The sequence below is a fragment of the Littorina saxatilis genome, linkage group LG9, assembly GCF_037325665.1.
Source record: "Littorina saxatilis isolate snail1 linkage group LG9, US_GU_Lsax_2.0, whole genome shotgun sequence".
Classification (NCBI taxonomy): domain Eukaryota; kingdom Metazoa; phylum Mollusca; class Gastropoda; order Littorinimorpha; family Littorinidae; genus Littorina; species Littorina saxatilis.
Genome location: NC_090253.1, coordinates 57,154,484 through 57,178,486, shown reverse-complemented (window position 1 = coordinate 57,178,486; position 24,003 = coordinate 57,154,484). Strand labels below are relative to the sequence as shown.

The window sequence follows — 24,003 nt, the reverse complement described above, 5'->3', positions numbered from 1 at the left end:
AGCGAAGACGTCAAATGTATTTCTATGCTAGTTAGAATATACTGTAATACTTCAGTAAGGGTAAAGAAGAGTAGAATACCGTGATCGTCCAGTGTTCAAATACAAGCTCATGCGTGCTGCAAAAGTCATGCACTGCCTTCTATTTGTTTATTTCGTATCATTCATGTCTACCGTATCTATAAACCACTGTTGAACAAATACAAGACACCGGTTACGCCGCCTTCCCACAAAGAGACACCTTGTCTTTCTCATGCTAAATTTATAACGAAGCACTGAACTGAACAAAGTTGTCACATTCACGCTGGTCGCTGTGACCCAAATCGAGACATAGCTGCACATTTTATTAGCTCTACAAATGGGGTCAGCTCGTTGTGAGTGGAGTGCGTGAATAAGAATGATGAACACTGCGCTGCTCAATCGACAATGTTATTGCGAAAAGAGTACTAGCCTTACGTTGTAGCACTTTTCCCTGTTTTTGGCCATGGCCAGCATTGTCTACAGAGCTACACTCGGCTTTACTGTACTAGAGATCGGATGTGAAGTGAAGTGAAATGAGGTGAAGTGAAGTATCACATAGGCAGAATGCAGCAGACAGACACAGACACACACATACAGACACAGACAGACACACAGAGACACACACATACACATACACAGACACACACTTACACACACACCCACACACACACACACACACACACACACACACACACACACACACACACACACACACAGAAAGAGAGCGAGAGAGAGAGCGAGAGAGAGTGGTCTAGTGGTCTAGAGAGAACAGAAACTTGCGAACCGAAAGTAAGGTAAACCCGGAAATTCCTTGGGCGTTAAATCAATTGGGACATATACCTCGCAACTTGTTTCAGCCTCAGAGCGCAGTGAAAGAAACGAGCAGTCGACAGCGGAGTTGATAAATCTATGGTAGTGATCCAGAAGCAATAATTGGGAAGAATGATTCACACTAAAAAGCACAAATGATGTGACAAACTGTCCACACTGGTTCTAACTTCGCACAGCGGCAGCCATTGCACTGAAGAGTGTGACGTAATATATGCGGTGGTCACGTGATGTGTGTCAAAGTTTATCTTTCCGGTACAGTGCGGACGAACCTTTGGGTACACTGTGACCCGATTAGCACATTAGTGTTGAAGTCAGTGCTGAAACTACGAGCTGCGTATCAAGTTTCAACACGATTCAATCACTGGGTCAGTTGACAGCCAAACCCATAGTCACATAATAACAAATGTAAACCAGCCACGGAGCTCCGATAGACAGCCAGCCACACACACACACACACACACACACACACCCATAAATATGCGGGTGCGATTGCACAAACTCTCTCTCACACGCATACACACACACGCATACACACATACACACACACACACACACACACACACACACTGACGAACGGTCACTTTGGCCACAAGCACTCTGTCCGTTCAATGAATCAGATCACTGTAAATAGCACAGGTGGACGGGGAAAAGGACGAGGGATAACGTAGAGAGTGTGTGTCAGCTGATTTCATCGGGAATTGTTTCAGATCTTGAAAAACCTAGACTACGAAGATCATAATGAATAATTTAAAACAGTCGTAGACGTGGGTAGCTTTTTTGTCATGAATTTGTTATACTAGCCATATTAAGGTGCTTTGTCATAAGAGTATCTTTGATAAATTCAGATGATCACATTTCTCACAATAGACGATTCATGACTGTTGTCGGGTTTTCCCCTTCCAACGCAATCACCCAAACTGCACCATACTTTCACGTCCTGGATTTAAAAATAGATGAATTAAATCAATACTTGATGGATTATGTTTTTCGTGCAGTTAAGAACGAGTTGGACGTGTCATCACATACACGGCCTGAAATGCAAACTGCCTTAGCATCGTTTCTGTAGTTCAACCAACTACATAACGTATGAACAACTATAGTCTTAAGTCCTCATTGTTCCCAAGGCCACTGGTCGGTTTGGAATTAGGATCAGTCAAATACACTGACATTTAAACAGGCTACGAGTTGTATGGTTGTTCGGTCCCGCTTGCTCTCTTTACCGTGACTGCAACTACAATGTTGTGAGAAGCCAAATACGGTTTCAATGATCGCTAGTTATCATTCAATAAAGGAGTTAACCAAGCGATTTTGCACCACCTCCACGCACTTTTTGATAAAAATGTGGCAGTATTTGCCTCCTTGTCATTCAGTCACAATGAAATGTTTACAACTGATTCAATCCTAATTCTGTAAACAGACGGTAGATATTGAAATTCTTCAGTGCCTTGCAGTCACATACTTTGTGTATCAAATTTGAAAGCGTGATAATGAAAAGCGACAAGTGTGTGTGTGTGTGTGTGTGTGTGTGTGTGTGTGTGTGTGTGTGTGTGTGTGTGTGTGTGTGTGTGTGTGTGCGTGCGGGCGTGCGTGCGTGCATTCAAGAGAGAGAGAGAGAGAGTGAGAGAGAGAGAGAGAGAGAGAGAGAGAGAAAGAGAGAGAGAGACAGAAATAAAGAGAGAGAGAGAGAGAGACAGAAAGAAAGAGAGAGAGAGATAAAAAGAGAAAGAGTGAGAGAAAGAAAGAGAGAGAAAGAAAGAGAGAGAGAGTGAGAGAGAGAAAGAGAGCGAGAGAGAGTGTGAGAGAGAGAGCGCGAGAGAGAGAGAGAGAGAGAGAGAGAGAGAGAGTAAAAACATGACAAGACCATGCAGACAAGACATCTGTATTAACGAGGTTTGAGTGTAAGCAAGTTTACATGCTGCTGTACGTCCAGCCCTCACCGTGCAGAGGGTCAAGAAAAAAGACCGTGAGTTGAAAACACAATCCTTCCCGTGAAAACAGTCTGCTTGCTATCTCACACCGGTCCAGGTGTTTACATGGCGTGAAAACAGTCTGCTTGCTATCTCACACCGGTCCAGGTGTTTACATGGCGTGAAAACAGTCTGCTTGCTATCTCACACCGGTCCAGGTGTTTACATGGCGTGAAAACAGTCTGCTTGCTATCTCACACCGGTCCAGGTGTTTACATGGCGTGAAAACAGTCTGCTTGCTATCTCACACCGGTCCAGGTGTTTACATGGCGTGAAAACAGTCTGCTTGCTATCTCACACCGGTCCAGGTGTTTACACGGCATGAAAACAGTCTGCTTGCTATCTCACACCGGTCCAGGTGTTTACACGGGTTAAGACCATGTACCTCCGCTTGGACACATACCAACAATCAACGTCTTGACTTCTTTCTATGCAGAGTTAGAATTTGGGGATGAGTTAATGTTGGAGATGGACACTGGTGTCAGCTAAAACAATAAGACATACACATAACAAACACTGGTATCAGCTAAAACAATAAGACATAAACAAACACTGGTGTCAGCTAAAACAATAAGACATAAACATAACAAACACTGGTGTCAGCTAAAACAATAAGACATAAACAAAACAAACACTGGTGTCAGCTAAAACAATAAGACATAAACATAACAAACACTGGTGTCAGCTAAAACAATAAGACATAAACACAACAAACACTGGTGTCAGCTAAAACAATAAGACATAAACAAAACAAACACTGGTGTCAGCTAAAACAATAAGACATAAACAAACACTGGTGTCAGCTAACACAATAAGACATAAACAAAACAAACACTGGTGTCAGCTAAAACAATAAGACATAAACAAAACAAACACTGGTGTCAGCTAAAACAATAAGACATAAACAAACACTGGTGTCAGCTAAAACAAAAAGACATAAACATAACAAACACTGGTGTCAGCTAAAACAATAAGACATAAACAAAACAAACACTGGTGTCAGCTAAAACAATAAGACATAAACAAACACTGGTGTCAGCTAACACAATAAGACATAAACAAAACAAACACTGGTGTCAGCTAAAACAATAAGACATAAACAAAACAAACACTGGTGTCAGCTAAAACAATAAGACATAAACAAAACAAACACACACAAAACACACATACAAAACAAGCAAATCCCAGTTGGCACAGAACACCCCCAAGCTGGTGAGTCGTGGACTATGTCCAGATGCAGAATTGTTCTTATTACTTGTCAAAACCCTGGCTAGATCTTAGATGAGGAGCAGAACACTTTCCATGGGAAGCCGTGTGCCTTTAAACAGAACTAGCAAGCATAGTGCTATTGATAGACTAGTTATGTAAAGACGTTCAACAAAAGAGTTTATGTAGAAACCATCATCTGGGTACAGTTCTGTGCTTTGTATTGAAATTTAGCAGTCGGTATAAACAAAAAATTCAATGAATATATTTTAAAAATTTTGGCTGCGTTAAAATATTGTGAAGCGTGTGACCCCATTTCCGACCCCTTATCGTCTGCCACTGACACAAACTCTGAAATGAAATAGAAAGGATTGTTTCCTCATTATTATAACTAAAACTGCGACCAATCACATAATTAATGAATAATTACCGATTTTAAAGATTTCGTGCTGATATTATCTTACTGAATCAAGTAAGGCTTGATAAAGCAAAAGTTCTACATACATTATATACAGACAGAGACATGTACATTCGCCACAATCTTAGTATCATTTTACTCTACAAACACACACATTTTTCACGGCTGTATATATGTGCATGTATTTCCATAGCAATGCATTTGTTCTGAAACAAACTGATCAAAGGTAACAGCTAGAATTCTTGTGCTATCCAGATTATACATTTACTGCCTAAACACATCAGCCAAAACAGGGAAAGGTTTTCTCTTGATATTAAAACGTTCGCAAACTCGTCACGTTTTGAATCTCTCGTCTTAACCGATGGACACAATACCCTTATTCTTGGATAAACTCATTTATAAAAATAAAAAACACGTTATTTGAACATTGTGTGTGGCTTTCTTTCTTTCTTTCTTTGGTGTTTAACGTCGTTTTCAACCACGAAGGTTATATCGCGACGAGTGTGTGGCTTTACAAAAACAAAAAAAGCATTGGCAATATGTAATATATATTTTCTTCAGAAAAAGTGCGAAGCATTTCTTATTTTATCATAAATTTGTGACAATGTGGTGCAACTTTACTACACAAATTTCGTGGAAAACATACACAATTGTAGAATTTTAATTTAAATCAAACTCTGGCGTAATTCTACACAAGAATATGGAATCTGTGCACACAACTACAATTTTGTGAACATTTATAATTCAAAAAGTGAACCGAATAACTGCCGAGTTTCAATAAATGCGCAAAAACAATATTAACTTCTATTAAGGGAAAATGTACGGAGTCATCTCTGAAAAATGTGAGAGGAACACTCCCCTGTTTAAAGTTGTTACACTGACCGACATCTTTGTGTTTTGATGTGCCGAAAATGAGAACATTTCGACACCAAGAAATCATAGACATGGCCTGGAGATAAGAACATTTCGACACCAAGAAATCATAGACATGGCCTGGAGATAAGAACATTTCGACACCAAGAAATCCTAGACATGGCCTGGAGATAAGAACATTTCGACACCAAGAAATCCTAGACATGGCCTGGAGATAAGAACATTTCGACACCAAGAAATCCTAGACATGTCCTGGAGATAAGAACATGTCGACACCAAGAAATCCTAGACCTGGCCTGGAGATAAGAACATGTCGACACCAAGAAATCATAGACATGGCTTGGAGATAAGAACATTTCGACACCAAGAAATCCTAGACCTGGCCTGGAGATAAGAACATTTCGACACCAAGAAATCCTAGACATGGCCTGGAGATAAGAACATGTCAACACCAAGAAATCCTAGACATGGCCTGGAGATAAGAACATTTCGACACCAAGAAATCCTAGACATGTCCTGGAGATAAGAACATGTCGACACCAAGAAATCCTAGACCTGGCCTGGAGATAAGAACATTTCGAGAACCAAGAAATCCTAGCCATGGCCTGGAGATAAGAACATGTCGACACCAAGAAATCCTAGACCTGGCCTGGAGATAAGAACATTTCGACACCAAGAAATCATAGACATGGCCTGGAGATAAGAACATTTCGACACCAAGAAATCATAGACATGGCCTGGAGATAAGAACATTTCGACACCAAGAAATCCTAGACATGGCCTGGAGATAAGAACATTTCGACACCAAGAAATTATAGACATGGCGTGGAGATAAGAACATTTCGACACCAAGAAATCCTAGCCATGGCCTGGAGATAAGAACCTCGCCTTGTCTCATGACTTTACCTTACTTTAATCAAAAGTAAAATCCTCTTTTTTAATCAACATCTATGACTTAATATTTTTTCACACAATTTGCAACCCATCTTTTGGCATCTGTTTGAGCAGAACAAATCTTATCTTGAAATTTAACGGTCAAGAAAGCCCTATCAAATGCCTTTCCAGAATCAGTCATCAATAGAAGACCAAGAGCTTTGTTTTCATTCAAGTATAACATTCTGTTGTACACAAAACACACAAGCAACAACAACAAAAACAACAATCGCATCAACATCAATGACATGAATGATAAACGACAGAAAAAATGGAAGCCCGGGAAACAGTCTCTTTGTTTGGTCTGGTGACTTCACGGTATGTGTCGAACAGGTAAAGCAGTAACCTGAAACAAAGGCAATGAAAAAATCATGACGTAAAAACTGAGGTGCAAGTTTTATGAGAACAATTAAGGACAAATATTAAGCAATGTTCACACTCACTTCGAGTTCATGATCTTAGTTTTACAAACTTTTGATTTCAACAGGACTGTGTGTGCATGGTAATAATGTTTTCAACAGGACTGTGTGTGCATGGTAATAATGTTTTCAACAGGACTGTGTGTGCATGGTAATAATGTTTTCAACAGGACTGTGTGTGCATGGTAATAATGTTTTCAACAGGACTGTGTGTGCATGGTAATAATGTTTTCAACAGGACTGTCACTGTGTGTGCATGGTAATAATGTTTTCAACAGGACTGTCACTGTGTGTGCATGGTAATAATGTTTTCAACAGGACTGTCACTGTGTGTGCATGGTAATAATGTTTTCAACAGGACTGTGTGTGCATGGTAATAATGTTTTCAACAGGACTGTGTGTGCATGGTAATAATGTTTTCAACAGGTCTGTGTGTGCATGGTAATAATGTTTTCAACAGGACTGTGTGTGCATGGTAATAATGTTTTCAACAGGTCTGTGTGTGCATGGTAATAATGTTTTCAACAGGACTGTGTGTGCATGGTAATAATGTTTTCAACAGGACAGTGTGTGCATGGTAATAATGTTTTCAACAGGACTGTGTGTGCATGGTAATAGTGTTTTCAACAGGACTGTGTGCATGGTAATAATGTTTTCAACAGGACTGTGTGTGCATGGTAATAATGTTTTCAACAGGACTGTGTGTGCATGGTAATAATGATTTCAACAGGACTGTGTGTGCATGGTAATAATGTTTTCAACAGGACTGTGTGTGCATGGTAATAATGTTTTCAACAGGACTGTGTGTGCATGGTAATAGTGTTTTCAACAGGACTGTGTGTGCATGGTAATAATGTTTTCAACAGGACTGTGTGCATGGTAATAATGTTTTCAACAGGACAGTGTGTGCATGGTGATAATGTTTTCAACAGGACTGTGTGTGCATGGTAATAATGTTTTCAACAGGACTGTGTGTGCATGGTGATAATGATTTCAACAGGACTGTGTGTGCATGGTGATAATGTTTTCAACAGGACTGTGTGTGCATGGTAATAATGTTTTCAACAGGACTGTGTGTGCATGGTGATAATGTTTTCAACAGGACTGTGTGTGCATGGTAATAATGTTTTCAACAGGTCTGTGTGTGCATGGTAATAATGTTTTCAACAGGACTGTGTGTGCATGGTAATAATGTTTTCAACAGGTCTGTGTGTGCATGGTAATAATGTTTTCAACAGGACTGTGTGTGCATGGTAATAATGTTTTCAACAGGACAGTGTGTGCATGGTAATAATGTTTTCAACAGGACTGTGTGTGCATGGTAATAATGTTTTCAACAGGACTGTGTGCATGGTAATAATGTTTTCAACAGGACTGTGTGTGCATGGTAATAATGTTTTCAACAGGTCTGTGTGTGCATGGTGATAATGATTTCAACAGGACTGTGTGTGCATGGTAATAATGTTTTCAACAGGACAGTGTGTGCATGGTAATAATGTTTTCAACAGGACTGTGTGTGCATGGTAATAATGTTTTCAACATGACTGTGTGCATGGTAATAATGTTTTCAACAGGACTGTGTGTGCATGGTAATAATGTTTTCAACAGGACTGTGTGTGCATGGTAATAATGTTTTCAACAGGACTGTGTGTGCATGGTAATAATGATTTCAACAGGACTGTGTGTGCATGGTAATAATGTTTTCAACAGGACTGTGTGTGCATGGTAATAATGTTTTCAACAGGACTGTGTGTGCATGGTAATAGTGTTTTCAACAGGACTGTGTGTGCATGGTAATAATGTTTTCAACAGGACTGTGTGCATGGTAATAATGTTTTCAACAGGACTGTGTGTGCATGGTAATAATGATTTCAACAGGACTGTGTGTGCATGGTAATAATGTTTTCAACAGGACTATGTGTGCATGGTAATAATGTTTTCAACAGGACTGTGTGTGCATGGTAATAATGTGTTAAAACTCAGTCAGCGTAGGATTGCACTTTGTGAACAGCTAGTGTCTTGTTGCAGAAAAACAATCATTCAGAAAGTCCGGGATGATAAACACGGTGCTCACACATTTGTGAGCATTAATTTATGACAGGAATTGTAGGTCTTCCAGAGACTTTTCCTCAGAATGTCACGTTTCCTGTTCGGTGTAGAAGTAACAATGATGCCATAATTATACCTGAAGTGTCACTGCCACTATTAGAACGATCGAAAGGCTACATGAAAGGAGGATGTTTGATTATCAAACTGTCAAACAATTCAGAAGGTCGGGGATGATACACATGGTGCTTAGACATGTGTGAGCATTGCCGGAAGATAATTCGAGTTTTCCGATGACTTTTCTTCAGAATCTTACGTTTCCTCTTTGTTTGGTTTTTTAAAAACTATCCAATCAATTATTATGCAACGATAAGGGGCACTGTTATAATGATGAAGTGCTGACTGAAAAGAGTACATCTAATTAGTCATTCGACAAACCCACCTGTCTGTAAGGACCAAGCACGTCAAAGAAAGCAAAGCAGGGGTCGGGCAGGCTAGAGGCGGCTTCACCCTGGTCGTCACCGTTGATGTAGAGATGAAGAGATCGCTTCTTGTCAAGCATCACTCCCACCCGGCTTTTCTCGGGTAAGCCTCTCAGCTTCTGTCCAACGTTGGTGTCCAGCTGAAAAGACCCACACCAATGTAACGTTATCTGTGTTAGATATCATAGTTGTCTGAGAGTTCGTTTTGTTCTTGATTAAGTTATATGTTCCTCTTTCGGGACTTCTTCCTGGTAAAACCAAAGGCAGTCGTGCAGAATGTGGTTTTGTTCTCCAGTCCATTTGCACGTTGAGAAAGTCTCTATTTCTTGTTCTGCTTTTGAACCAGGCAACTCTTTAGGGACGACTTGAGCCCGAGAGACGCCACACACAGCGTGTCTGTGAGCCTTCAGCTGAGTCATCATGTCCGGCAACTAGAAGAATGCACGATCATATAGCTGAGTCATAATGTCCGGCAACTAGAAGAATGCACGATCATATAGCTGAGTCATAATGTCCGGCAACTAGAAGAATGCACGATCATATAGCTGAGTTATAATGTCCGGCAACTAGAAGAATGTACGATCATATAGCTGAGTCATAATGTCCGGCAACTTGAAGAATGCACGATCATATAGCTGAGTCATAATGTCCGGCAACTAGAAGAATGCACGATCATATAGCTGACACAATCCAGTTAATAGAGAAAATGGACTGACTTCAAACATTTTGAGTTTTTGAAAGCATTTTCAGTTTTACAGTGAAAGCGTCAACCTCAAGACAGGTCGGACAGACTCAGTGAATAACTGATCGACAGTCGTGTTACCTTGACGAGTTGAGATAGATTCCTGGTTGAGGTTGGAACACACGCATTGCTGTGAAGATTGTAACTTCCTCGCACATGAACATTTATGAACTAATCTGATTTCCAGAACCAGATATAAAACATTGTAGCTTACCAACTGGCCGACAGTGGGTTGTCCGGCTTTTGATAGTGATGGCCTTTTACCCAGTCGGATGTAAACAAACAAATCAAGGGTAGCCTACTTTACAGTAGCAACATTTCGATCAAAGATTTCATAAAACTGATCATGACGTTTTCTTTTTTGCCTCAAAAACCACCACCACATACAGATACATATGCGCGCACGCACGCACGCACGTACGTACCAACACGCACGCACACACACACACACATGCATGGACGCACGCACGCACACACTCACACTCACACACACACACACACACACTCACTCACACACACACACACACATACACACACACCCACACACACACACACCCGAATCCGTAAATACACACTTGTCACTGTCAACATCCTTTGACCACGGTCTTGTCAGACTTACCCTCTGTCCGCCAGTCACGTCCACAGAATTGGTATTGATGACTACGGCAGATGGCCATCTTTCAGCTTCATATGGCAGTGTCAGAGCTTCTGGAGGAGTGGTTGTTGCTCCAGTCAACATGTAACTCCAATCATAAGCGTTTCTTCTGTCCAAGATGACCTGGACATAATGCATACAATCGTCACATACGGGCACATGCGGCGTACGCATAGACAAACCAACACAAAGAACCACAGGCACACAAGCACACCACCACACACGGGTACACTCGCACATATATACACACACAAACGCACACGCATAAAAACACACTCGCACACACACACACACACACACACACACACACACACACACACACACACACACACACACACACACATGTACGCTCACACATATTAGGGAAATGTTTTTGTTATATTATTTTCGTAACTAACATGAGTGTCAATATGCTAAATTGATTCAGAAAATAAATGCCATTAAGCACATAACGAGGTAACGCTGTTGATTGTTTATTTGTGTTCAAATGGAAGGATGCCCCCAAGGCTCATGCTTGGCAAAACACGAAAGAAACAAATCGACTGGCAATTGTCTCTGGTTCTGTGCTTCAAAAATCACGGCACACCGTATGACAGAGTCGTTCTTGTAAAAGTTGTTGTTGGTCACCTTTGTCTTGTAGAACGTTATGTACTCGTATAATCACAAAAAACTGTGCAGATTTGTGTACGAAAGTTGATTTTTGCAGCTTTAATGTCCATATATACTGTTATTTTTCCGTTGTACATAATTAAACATGTACAATTACTTCAACTATACCCGTAACTATTTGCACCCAATGTGGTTAATGGGCGTCTGCCACTTCGATCCCTGCCCTCCTTCCCCACGTCAAACACACACAATCAATTTAAAACCATTCATACAGTATACAAAAACAACGATAACCTGTTCTTTAGAATGCTCAGTATTCTCTGAATTGCCATTTGAAGTAAAGAAGCAAAATTCTTCATAAGTGGTGCACAGTCTGTGAGGACAGGATGTTTAACTGAATGACATTTGCGGGTAACAGGTAACGTGAAAGAGCTATATTTCTTGAGGGGATGACAGTTGTAAACACACTTATAGCGTCACAGTGAAAACAGCTCAATGACTAACCTCGTACAACATGTTCGTCATCATAGGCTGAGAGGCGACAACGATACCATCATCCCAAAAACACCCTATTCTCTCGGCCGTCTGCTTGTCGTTGCTCAGCACGATGTTCTCACCGTGGTTGTCGTGGAAAGACAAAACTGGCACCTGCAATCAGTCAAACTGAACTGTCTAGATATGGTTTACATATTTCACGTAAATCACTCTGACACAGTTAATTTATACATTGCACATACAAATGATCGGTCTAGAAAGTATCTATGTTTGAAATTATTATCAATTGTTTGTAAACAATCCTCCAAACAGTGCCGCACTATATTTTTGTTGTAAAATCTCAGTATTTTTCGTTTCGTTTTAAATGCGAATCTTTTACTACGGTTCCATTAATGCGGAAGTCACACATACACGACGCGTGGCCCGCGCATTGAAAATTAATCAAAAATGGAAAATAAGATCAGTGCGTCGTTGTGCCCCCAACTTTGGTCGCGGTTTGGTACAGTGCAACGCTCGTTTAAAAACCCCACCCCCAACTTAAGGCTTCCTTCCTTTTAAGATCTTTAAGCTTTTTTTTTCTTCTTTTAAATTATTTTTTTCTGTTCAAATCCTCTGTAGATTTACTCCCATTTTAAGACTCTCTCCTTTTTAAGACCTGAATTTCTCAGATTTGTTTTAGATCGCAAAAGGGGGGTTCCACTGTAGAAGCTAGCGAGTTGACAACGGATACACAGCGTGTCCTCCGCGTTTGTCTGGCGTTGGTCTAGCGCGCTCTGCGTCTGGCGTCCTTCTGGCGTGTACATTCATGCGTCGAGCTCCGCGCACATTTTTGTGCATGCTCAAAAAATCCCAACGCACAAAGCGAATAACAACGAATGCATAGCGTTGGTCCTGCGCGCTCGACGAACGAGTAACGAATATTGACGCACACCCAGCGAACGACAACGCACTGGCCAAATTGCGACTTTTTTTTAGTGCGCTGGCCGTGCGTCGTGGATGTGTGACTCCCGCATATAGTGTCACTTTACCAACATGGTGTTTATTTTCAAAATATTTTTCGTTTGTATGCATGGAGTTGAGAAACGTCGATCGCATGGTTTCAGGAGCGAAAATCAGTTGGTTGCCAAATGGCAGTAAACCTTCCTCCAACTCCCAGTCAGATTCTATTCACCGATTTCAGGTCATTGGTTTTGGTATAGTGACAATATCGTTCGTTGGCTAACAAACTTTCGATTCACAAACCTGATTTCTGTGTCAACAAACACAGCAAAACATATACTAAGCATTGAGCAATTGCTTTCATTTCACGACTTGACATCAGTTATATTCGTTCATAGTGGACGCACACTCATTGTTTATTGTTTACTAACTTGGTTAAATGGTAAACGAAGTAACATCTCATAAATCATAGCTCGTTCATTAAGAAAACCAGATGTTTAAAACAACCACACACAAAATACTTACGAGTACAAAATCAAAATCAGCAGACATGATTTTGGTCTGACCTAGTCCTGACAGTACTTTCTCAATGCGGGTCACGGCCTTTGCGTCAATCACGACGGTCACCTTGGATATGTCTTTGGCGCCTGAGGGCAAGGTGACGCTGCAGTCGAGGTTTCCAACACGTGTCTGCATCACGGGCGTCATGGTGCTGACAGTGTCGCGATTCTTGGCCTCCTGCACGCGCTGTACCACGTGTTTGTGTGACGTCAGCTTCCCGCGTCGCTGTCGCAGACACGTCTTGGTCTCCGTCACCGCCTTCTTGACGTCAGAGCACGTGCTGTGGGCCAGTTTGTTCAGGCGATGACGACAGGCTTGGACCGACTTTTCCAGACGCGCACACACGGCTTCGATTTCGGCAACGGCCTTCTTGGTCTGCTTCTCCGTCTGCGCCAGGTGGGCGTCCAGCTGTTGGATGGCTTTGTCCAGCCTGGCCTCCCCTTCGGTCAGCGTGGCCGCCAGCTCCGCCAGCACGGCACGCGCGTCCTTGACCTTCTCCTCCATGTCCTTGACCTCCGGGCAGCTACGATGGCGGGACGTGGCGCACAGTTGGCAGATGCTCTCGCCGTGTGTCGGACAGAACAGCTCTGTGATCTTGTCCGCGTGGACAGCGCAGGCGGCGTGCTGGCTTCCCGCCACTCTGTCCGCCGTCAGGGAGGTCAGGTCCTCCACCGTGTGGTTCCTGGTCACTTTCATCTTCAGGTGTATCTTCCGGCACGACTCGCAGAACAAGTCCCCGCACGTCAGACACAGACACGTGGCCGCGGCCTCCTCGCAAATACAGCAGCTGTGCGACTGTTTGAGCAGACGGTGAGCCCCCACCAGGTCCGCCATGGCCAGGTCTGTGGGAAAACCGTCCGTGACGTCCTGCCAGCTCTTCTGGCCTTGCTCTTCTGGATTCATGATGGCGCAGCGGCACAGCGGACACAGGGCCTGGTCTTGAGACTGCAGCCAGGACAGCAGACAGTGGTGACACAGCAGGTGTCCGCAGGGCAGCAGCTTGGGCTGAACGAACTGCTCGTGACACACGCTGCAGTCCATGTCATCCGGTTCTGGCACTGGTGGGGCAGCGGTCGCCATGGTTATATGTGTTATCTGAAAATACCAAAAAGCTCTGAGAGAATCAGGTCTGTAAAAAGAGGGAGTTTGTAAATTGAGATAAACATAGAAACGTTTTGAAACAGAAGTCTAAAGAAGTAGGGTCGTAAAAAAGAAGAAGAGGGTGTTGGGTTTCGTTGGGGAGGGGGGGGGGGGGTAGGGGGGGGACTGTGGCATTATCAGAAGCATTATTTAAAGGTTTTATTCACTGCACTGTTCTAATACAGAAATGGGACTCGCTCGTAGTGTAGGGAATCGTACATGAACTATGTTTGTTAGCATACAGGCCCCGTGCATTCGAGAGTGAATATTCATAAATTGCAATTTGTGATACACATTCATGATACTGCATAGGAGAATAAAAAGCTTGCTTTAGTTCTTACTCTGTTTCTCTTTCTCTCTCCCCCTCCCCCTGCAGGCCTTTATTCTTTTCGGGGGATGGGGTGGGGGGGGGGGGAGGGGGAGGGGGGCACTATCAAAAGCATTATTAAAAGTTGGATTTACTGTACTGTTCTAATACAGACATGGGGCTCGCTCGTAGAGAAAGGAATCGTACGTGAACTCAGTTTGTCAGCCTACAGGCCCCGTACATTCGAGAGTGAATATTTATGATGCTCTAAGAATTGCGATTTGTGATACACATGCAGTCATGGTGCTGCATAGGATAATATTAGGCTTGCTGGTTGGGGTGGGGTGGGTGGGGAGGGGGGGAAGCTTTAAGAACAACTGTTATGCTGAAGGTTTTTGTCTATTTTGTGTATTACTATTATCCAATACAGTTTTTGCTCTCAAGGTTAGTTTCACTCGTATTAATATACTGACCCCAGGATGTTATCGGATAGAGAATGTTATCGAAACGTAAACATGCCTAGAATGATCCGTGAGACTGATATCATGAACAAGTCAATTTTAATGTTAAGACAGGCTCGTGAATGTCTGCGTTCACTGAGTGTATCAGTCGTAATGTTGCACCACAGGCGCTTGTGTCAAAGCGCTGGTCGATCAAAGTCTCTCACTCCTTTACCCACACTGTGGTATTTCTCCGATTAACTTTACTCGATATTCGAACCTATGCAGATTCGACTATGTACGCAAAAGGATCGATACTCAATTCATCGACAGGCTTTGCCCTGCGACGTTTACCGTGCTGTTGAACCAGATCATAGCCAAACATAGTGAAGACTTCAAATGTATTTCTATGCTAGTTAGAATATACTGTAATACTTCAGTAAGGGTAAAGAAGAGTAGAATACCGTGATCGTCCAGTGTTCAAATACAAGCTCATGCGTGCTGCACAAGTCATGCACTGCCTTCTATGGCTTCTACATTTGTTTATTTTGTATCATTCATGTCTGCCGTATCTTTACCCCTGCCGCGTTGTCGGTAACACCAGTAGTAATGGCTGTGTAAAACGAATAAAAAATAAACCACTGTCGAACCAATACAAGACGCCGGTTACGCCGCCTTCCCACAAAGAGACAGTCTTTCCCATGCTAAATGTAGAACGAAGCACTGAACTGAACAAAGTTGTTGTCACATTCACGCTGGTCGCTGTGGCCCAAATCGAGACATAGCTGCATATTTTATTCGCTCTACAAAATGGGGTCAGCTCGTTGTGAGTGGAGTGCGTGACTAAGAATGTTGAACATTGCGCTGCTCAATCGACAATGTTCTTGCAAAAAGAGTACTAGCCTTACGTTGCAGCACTTTTCCCCGTTTGGCCAGCATTAAATTGTCTACCGAGCTACAGATTTTGCTGCCGATCTTCAGACAGAATACAGCACTAGAGATCGTAAGTGAAGTAAAGTGTCACATAGACACAGATTGCAGCAGACAGACAGACAGATAAACACACAGACAGATAGACACACAGACAGACAGATAGACACACAGGCACACAGACACAGACACAGACACAGACACAGACACACACACATACACATACACATACACATACACAATCATAGGCATATATATATGTGTGTGGCCTAGAGAGAATAGAAACTTGCGAACCCAAAGTAGGGTAAACCCGGAAATTCCTTGAACGTTGAATCAATAGTGACATACCTCGCAACTTGTCTCAGCCTCAGAGCGTAGTTGAAGAAACGAATAGTCGACAACGGAGTTGATAAATCTATGGTAGTGATCCAGAAGCGATAACTGGGATGAATGATTCACTCTTAAAAGCACAAATGATGTGACAAACTGTCCACACTGGTTCTAACTTCGCACAGCGGCAGCCATTGCACTGAAGAGTGTGACACGTAAAATATGCTGTGATCACGTGATGTGTGTCAAAGTTGATCTTTTCGGTACAGTGCGGACGAACCTTTGGGAACACTGTGACCCGATTAGCACATGAAGTGTTGAAGTCAGTGCTGAAACTACGAGCTGGGTATCTAGTTTCAACATGATTCAATCACTGGGTCAGTGGACTGCCAAAGCCATAGTCACATAATAACAAATGTAAACCATACACGGAGACCCGATAGGCAGCCAGGCAGCTAGCCACACACACACACACAGACACACACACCCGGCATACATAAATATGCGGGTGCGCTTGCACAAACTCTCTCGCACACACACACACACACACACACACACACACACTGAAATACACACACACTGACGAACGGTCACTCTGGCCACAAGCACTCTTTCCGTCCAATGATTCAGATCACTGTACATAGCACAGGTGGACGGGGGAAAGGACGAGGGATAATGTAGGGATAATGTAGGGATAATGTAGGGATAATGTAGGGATAATGTAGGGATAATGTAGGGATGATGTAGAGATAATGTAGGGATAATGTAGGGATAATGTAGGGATAATGTAGAGATAATGTATGGATAATGTAGGGATAATGTAGGGATAATGTAGAGATAATGTAGGGATAATGTAGAGAGTGTGAGTCGGGAATTGTTTCAGATCTTGAAAAACCTCGACTACGAAGATCATAATGAATACTTTAAAACAGTCGTAGACATGTGTACCTTTTTTTTTGTCATGAATTTGTTATAGCCATATTAATGTGCTTTGTCCTAAGAGTATCTTTGATAAATGATCACATTTCTTAACCTTCGCCAGTCGTCGTGGGTCTGTGTGGACCCAGAAGGGTGTTTAATTGCAAATATCTCTTAAATTTTTTTTACTGAGCTTTTAAGAATGCCTCAGGCACATAAACAGCTATTATGTCCTAAAAGATCATTATATTTCAGCGAGAAGTAATTAAAAAAACCAAAGGGTCAAATTTAGACTACAATCGGAAGACATCGATGCCGTGCGGGCCCATGTTTCTCAAACTGAAGGAACTTACATAATAACTAGGGAGAGAAGAAGTCACAAACCTTCAGGTATTGGCTCTAAACATTATTTTCTATGATCTGTTTAATTTTGGAGTTAATAAGCAAGTCGCGTGGAGCGAAATTAAAACATAACAATGTGGGTCCACACGGCCCAACGATCGACGTCTACAGAAGGGTATTCTCGTTTTTATATTTAGTCAAGTTTTGACTAAATATTTTAACATCGAGGGGGAATCGAAACGAGGGTCGTGGTGTATGTGCGTCTGTCTGTCTGTGTGTGTGTGTGTGTAGAGCGATTCAGGCTAAACTACTGGACCGATCTTTATGAAATTTTACATGAGAGTTCCTGGGTATGAAATCCCCGAACGTTTTTTTCATTTTTTTGATAAATGTCTTTGATGACGTCATATCCGGCTTTTCGTGAAAGTTGAGGCGGCACTGTCACGCCCTCATTTTTCAACCAAATTGGTTGAAATTTTGGTCAAGTACTCTTCGACGAAGCCCGGGGTTCGGTATTGCATTTCAGCTTGGTGGCTTAAAAATTAATTAATGACTTTGGTCATTAAAAATCTGAAAATTGTAAAAAAAAATAAAAATTTATAAAACGATCCAAATTTACGTTTATCTTATTCTCCATCATTTGCTGATTCCAAAAACATATAAATATGTTATATTCGGATTAAAAACAAGCTCTGAAAATTAAATATATAAAAATTATTATCAAAATTAAATTGTCCAAATCAATTTAAAAACACTTTCATCTTATTCCTTGTCGGTTCCTGATTCCAAAAATATATAGATATGATATGTTTGGATTAAAAACACGCTCAGAAAGTTAAAACGAAGAGAGGTACAGAAAAGCGTGCTATCCTTCTCAGCGCAACGAATACCCCGCTCTTCTTGTCAATTCCACGTGCACTGCCTTTGCCACGGGCGGTGGAGTGACGATGCTACGAGTATACGGTCTTGCTGCGTTGCGTTGCGTTCAGTTTCATTCTGTGAGTTCGACAGCTACTTGACTAAATATTGTATTTTCGCCTTACGCGACTTGTTCCTTTTTTCAGACGGAAACTTTAGTCCGCACGGTACTAATTAAATTATTAATTTAATTTAATTACTTCTCGCGGAAATTTAACCACGGCGTCTACAGAAGGGGATGCACGTTTGTGCTTCTTTGGAAAGCATGGGTCTACGGAAGGGTATACATATTTTTTTCTTCTTTGAGAAGCATGGGTCAGCACGGACCCACGATGTCTTCCGTGTGTTGTCGATAACCCGGGCGGGGGAAGGTTAAAATAGACGATTCATGACTGTTGTCGGGTTTTCCCGTTCCAACGCAATCACCTAAAAACTGCACCATACTTTCACGTCCTGGATTTAAAAATAGATTATAAATCAATACTTGATGGCTCTCTATATGTTTTTCGTGCAGTTAACGAGTTTGCAGTGCTAGTGTCATCACATACACGGCCTGAAATGCAAACTGCCTTAAAACTGTTTCTGTAGTTCAACGAACTACATAAGGTATGAACAACTATAATCTTAAATCCTCATTGTTCCCAAGGCCACTGGTCGGTTTGGAATTAAAATCAGTCGAATACACTGACATTTAAACAGGCTACGAGTTGTATGGTTGTTCGGTCCCGCTTGCTCTCTTTACTGTGACTGCAACTACAATGTTGTGAGAAGCCAAATACGGTTTGACTGATCGCTAGTTATCATTCAATGATGGGGTTAACCATGCGATTTGGCACTAACTCCTAGCACTTTTTGATAAAAAGTGGCAGTATTTGCCTCCTTGTCATTCAGTCACAATGAAATGTTTACAACTGATTCAATCATTATTCTGTAAACAGACGATATATAGTGAAACTCATCAGTGCCTTGCTGTTCCATACATTGTGTATCAAACTTGAAAACTTAATCACGAAAAGCAACAACTGTGTCGGTGTGTGTGTGTGTGTGTGTGTGTGTGTGTGTGTGTGTGTGTGAGAGTGTGTATTCAAGAGAGAGAGAGAGAGAGACAGAGATAGAGAAAGAGAGAGAGAGAGAGAAAGAAAAACAGAGAGAGAGAGAGAAAGAAAGAGAAACAGAGACAAAGAGAAAGAGAGAGAGAAAGAGAGAGAGAGAAAGACAGAGAAAGAGAGACAGAGAGAGAAAGAAAGAGAGAGAAAGAGAGAGAGAGACAGAGAGAGAGAGAGAGAGAGAGAGAGAGAGAGAGAGAGAGAGAGAGAGAGAGAGAGAGAGAGAGAGAGAGAGAACTTTTTTGAACTTTGAACTTTGAACTTTATTACAGGAAAGATAGCATTAGGTCCGTAGGACCTTTCTTACAGCTAGTCCTGATCTAAGCAAAATGGTTATAATCGAAATGGGAATACATAGGAACAAACTTTTTATGATGAAACGCAGACACACGCAATAATAGTAATATAAGAATAAGATCATTTTTTATCGACATGTGATATACAGATATACAACCATACATTAGAGAGAGAGAGAGAGAGAGAGAGAGAGAGAGAGAGAGAGAGAGAGAGAGAGAGAGAGAGAGAGAGAGAGAGAGAGAGAGAGAGAGAGAGAGAGAGAGAGAAAGAGAAAGAGAGAGAGAGAGAAAAAAAAGACAAAACACGAGCAGACAAGTCAAAATCTGTATCAACGAAGTTTAATCATAAGCAAGTGTACAGGATTGTGCACGTCCAGCCCTCACCGGTCAGAGGGTCAAGAAAAAAGACCGTGAGTTGAAAACACAATCCTTCCCGTGAAAACAGTCTGCTTGCTATCTCACACCGGTCCAGGTGTTTACATGGCGTGAAAACAGTCTGCTTGCTATCTCACACCGGTCCAGGTGTTTACATGGCGTGAAAACAGTCTGCTCGCTATCTCACACCGGTCCAGGTGTTTACATGGCGTGAAAACCGTCTGCTTGCTATCTCACACCGGTCCAGGTGTTTACATGGCGTGAAAAAAGTCTGCTTGCTATCTCACACCGGTCCAGGTGTTTACATGGCGTGAAAACAGTCTGCTTGCTATCTCACACCGGTCCAGGTGTTTACATGGCGTGAAAACAGTCTGCTTGCTATCTCACACCGGTCCAGGTGTTTACATGGCGTGAAAACAGTCTGCTTGCTATCTCACACCGGTCCAGGTGTTTACATGGCGTGAAAACAGTCTGCTTGCTATCTCACACCGGTCCAGGTGTTTACACGGCGTGAAAACAGTCTGCTTGCTATCTCACACCGGTCCAGGTGTTTACATGGCGTGAAAACAGTCTGCTCGCTATCTCACATCGGTCCAGGTGTTTACACGGCGTGTAAACAGTCTGCTCGCTATCTCACACCGGTCCAGGTGTTTACATGGCGTGAAAACAGTCTGCTTGCTATCTCACATCGGTCCAGGTGTTTACATGGCGTGAAAACAGTCTGCTCGCTATCTCACACCGGTCCAGGTGTTTACACGGCGTGAAAACAGTCTGCTTGCTATCTCACACCGGTCCAGGTGTTTACACGGCGTGAAAACAGTCTGCTTGCTATCTCACACCGGTCCAGGTGTTTACATGGCGTGAAAACAGTCTGCTCGCTATCTCACACCGGTCCAGGTGTTTACATGGCGTGAAAACAGTCTGCTTGCTATCTCACATCGGTCCAGGTGTTTACACGGCGTGAAAACAGTCTGCTCGCTATCTCACATCGGTCCAGGTGTTTACATTGCGTGAAAACAGTCTGCTTGCTATCTCACATCGGTCCAGGTGTTTACATTGCGTGAAAACAGTCTGCTTGCTATCTCACACCGGTCCAGGTGTTTACATGGCGTGAAAACAGTCTGCTTACTATCTCACACCGGTCCAGGTGTTTACATGGCGTGAAAACAGTCTGCTTGCTATCTCACATCGGTCCAGGTGTTTACACGGCGTGAAAACAGTCTGCTCGCTATCTCACACCGGTCCAGGTGTTTACATGGCGTGAAAACAGTCTGCTCGCTATCTCACACCGGTCCAGGTGTTTACATGGCGTGAAAACAGTCTGCTCGCTATCTCACACCGGTCCAGGTGTTTACACGGCGTGAAAACAGTCTGCTTGCTATCTCACATCGGTCCAGGTGTTTACATGGCGTGAAAACAGTCTGCTTGCTATCTCACACCGGTCCAGGTGTTTACATGGCGTGAAAACAGTCTGCTTGCTATCTCACACCGGTCCAGGTGTTTACACGGGTTAAGACCATGCCCTCCACTTGGACACATACCAACAATCAACGTCTTGACTTCTTTCTGTGCAGAGTTAGAATTTCTGAAAGAGTTATTATTGCAGATGGACACTGGTGTCAGTTGAAAAAATAAGTCACACAAAAACAAAGCGAATAAAACACATACAAAACAAGCAAATCCCAGTCTGCACAGAACGCCCCTACGCTGGTAAGTTGTGGAATGTGTCCAGATGCAGAATTGTTCTTATTACTTGTCAAAAACCTGGTTTGATATTGGAAGACGAGCAGAATAGTTTACATGGGAAGGCCTGTGCATTTAAAGGTAACTAAAGCAATCATTGTGTTTATGTTAGGCTTAAGCTATGTAAAGATGTACAAGAACAGAGAAAACGTTTCTAAGAAACTGTTCTTTCGTTCTTTATTTGGTGTTTAACGTCGTTTTCAACCACGAAGGTTATATCACGACGGGGAAAGGGGGGAGATGGGATAGAGCCACTTGCCAATTGTTTCTTGTTCACAAAAGCACTAATCAAAAATTTGCTCCAGGGGCTTGCAACGTAGTACCCGCTATTACGAGTTAGTCGTGTGACAGAGAGTTTTCTTGCACACGAGACTGTAGATGTTTCACGACGGCTTTAGCCGGAGTGAAACAGCAGCAGTCGAGTGTGCAAGAAAACTCTCTGTCACACGACTAGCTCGTAATGGCGATTATGTCTCACAGCTTCAACAGAGGAGAGAATAAACACATTTTGCGTACTCACGCTTGATAAACCTAAACACAGGAGCAGCCATTGTGGAGAGATCTACTTTTTGACGAAAGTGACCGAACAACTATAAATGACGTCTCGGTATAATGTGAATGACGTCACAGTCATCGTCACAGTCTGTATCTTTTGAAGCATTGCAATCTTCATGACGTCTTTCTGTGTCTGCATCCGCGAAATGTTTGTTCTTTCCGGGATCTTTGTCATCTATGTTCATAACTCTGTCCTTCTAGATTCAGACTAACAGGCCTCCTGAGCGAGCCACTTTCCAAGGGCAGCTAAATTCGCGTATGGAAACAGTACTGTCGTCTGGGATGCCGTTTTCAGTATTCTCAGCGTTGAAGAATTTGTAAAGAGAAGAAACGATAACAGCAGGAGAAATAAAAGTCGTGTGTGCATTTTGGGGTTTTTGGAGGGACGATTTCGAGTTTAAATCCGTTCTTGCACATGCTCCAAAGCGTGTAACATACAATCTTGCACACGTTTGCTTTAGTAGTGGCAAAGAAGGAAAGCGTGTGACATTACAATATATTACCTTGCTGGGAGAATGCAAGTTTCCAGTACAAAGGACTTAACATTTCTTACATACTGCTTGACTAAAATCTTTACAAAAATTGACTATATTCTATACAAGAAACACTTAACAAGGGTAAAAGGAGAAACAGAATCCGTTTGTCGCCTCTTACGACATGCTGGGGAGCATCGGGTAAATTCTTTCTCGTCCCAACCAATATGGTACTCCCCCTAACCCGCGGAGGGTCTAAGAAACTATGACCACAATGTGGCTACAACTCTGTGCTTTGTATTGAAATTAGACAGTCGGTATATTGTTTTTAAGGTCTATATTCTAAACATTTTGGCAGCATTCAAATATTTTGGAGCTTGTAATGATATTTCCCATTCCATGTTTCAGCCAATGACACAACATTTCAAATAAAATAGAAATGATTGTTTCCTCATCATTATTACTAACACTGCAAACAATTACATAATTCATGAACTACCCATTTTAAAGATTTCGTGCTGATATTATCTTACTGAATCAACTAAGGCTTTATAAAGCAAAATGTTGACATACACTTTATTCAGACAGAGACATGTAAATTCGCCATAATCTTAGTGTCCTTTTACTTCAAAAATACATAACATAAATTTTGTCCGATGAAATCAAATCCCACACACACACACACACACACACACACACACACACACACACACACACACACACACACACACACACTCTTAAAAGGCTGTATATATGCTTGATTTCCATAACAATGCATTTGTTCTGAAACAAACTGATCAAAGTAACAGCAAGAATTCCTGTTCTAACCTGATTATATACATGTACAGTCCAAATATGCGTTTTTGATCTCTCCTCTTTACCAATGGACACAATACCTTTATTCTTGGTTTAAACATATTTCCTAAATATTGGATA

At 42.1% G+C, this 24,003-nt stretch overlaps 1 protein-coding gene and 1 long non-coding RNA gene across 2 annotated transcripts in view; one reads left to right on the top strand and one right to left on the bottom strand.

The window, feature by feature from the left end:
* The window catches only part of LOC138976559 (uncharacterized), a 100,930-nt gene extending 95,601 nt beyond the window's left edge, over positions 1–5,329 (top strand). The window contains exon 2 of the long non-coding RNA XR_011459074.1: positions 4,740–5,329. This is a non-coding gene — a long non-coding RNA (uncharacterized lncRNA). The remainder of the gene's footprint in view (positions 1–4,739) is intronic.
* A 7,599-nt stretch (positions 5,330–12,928) lies between these two features.
* Positions 12,929–16,696, bottom strand: LOC138976980 (E3 ubiquitin-protein ligase TRIM56-like). Its single transcript, XM_070349873.1, has 3 exons — positions 16,360–16,696; positions 13,216–14,289; positions 12,929–12,943 (listed from the first exon to the last, which is right to left on the bottom strand). The coding sequence occupies exons 2-3, from the start codon at positions 14,272–14,274 to the stop codon at positions 12,929–12,931; spliced, it is 1,074 nt and encodes a 357-aa protein (XP_070205974.1). The 5' UTR covers positions 14,275–14,289; positions 16,360–16,696.
* Positions 16,697–24,003: the final 7,307 nt, after the last annotated feature.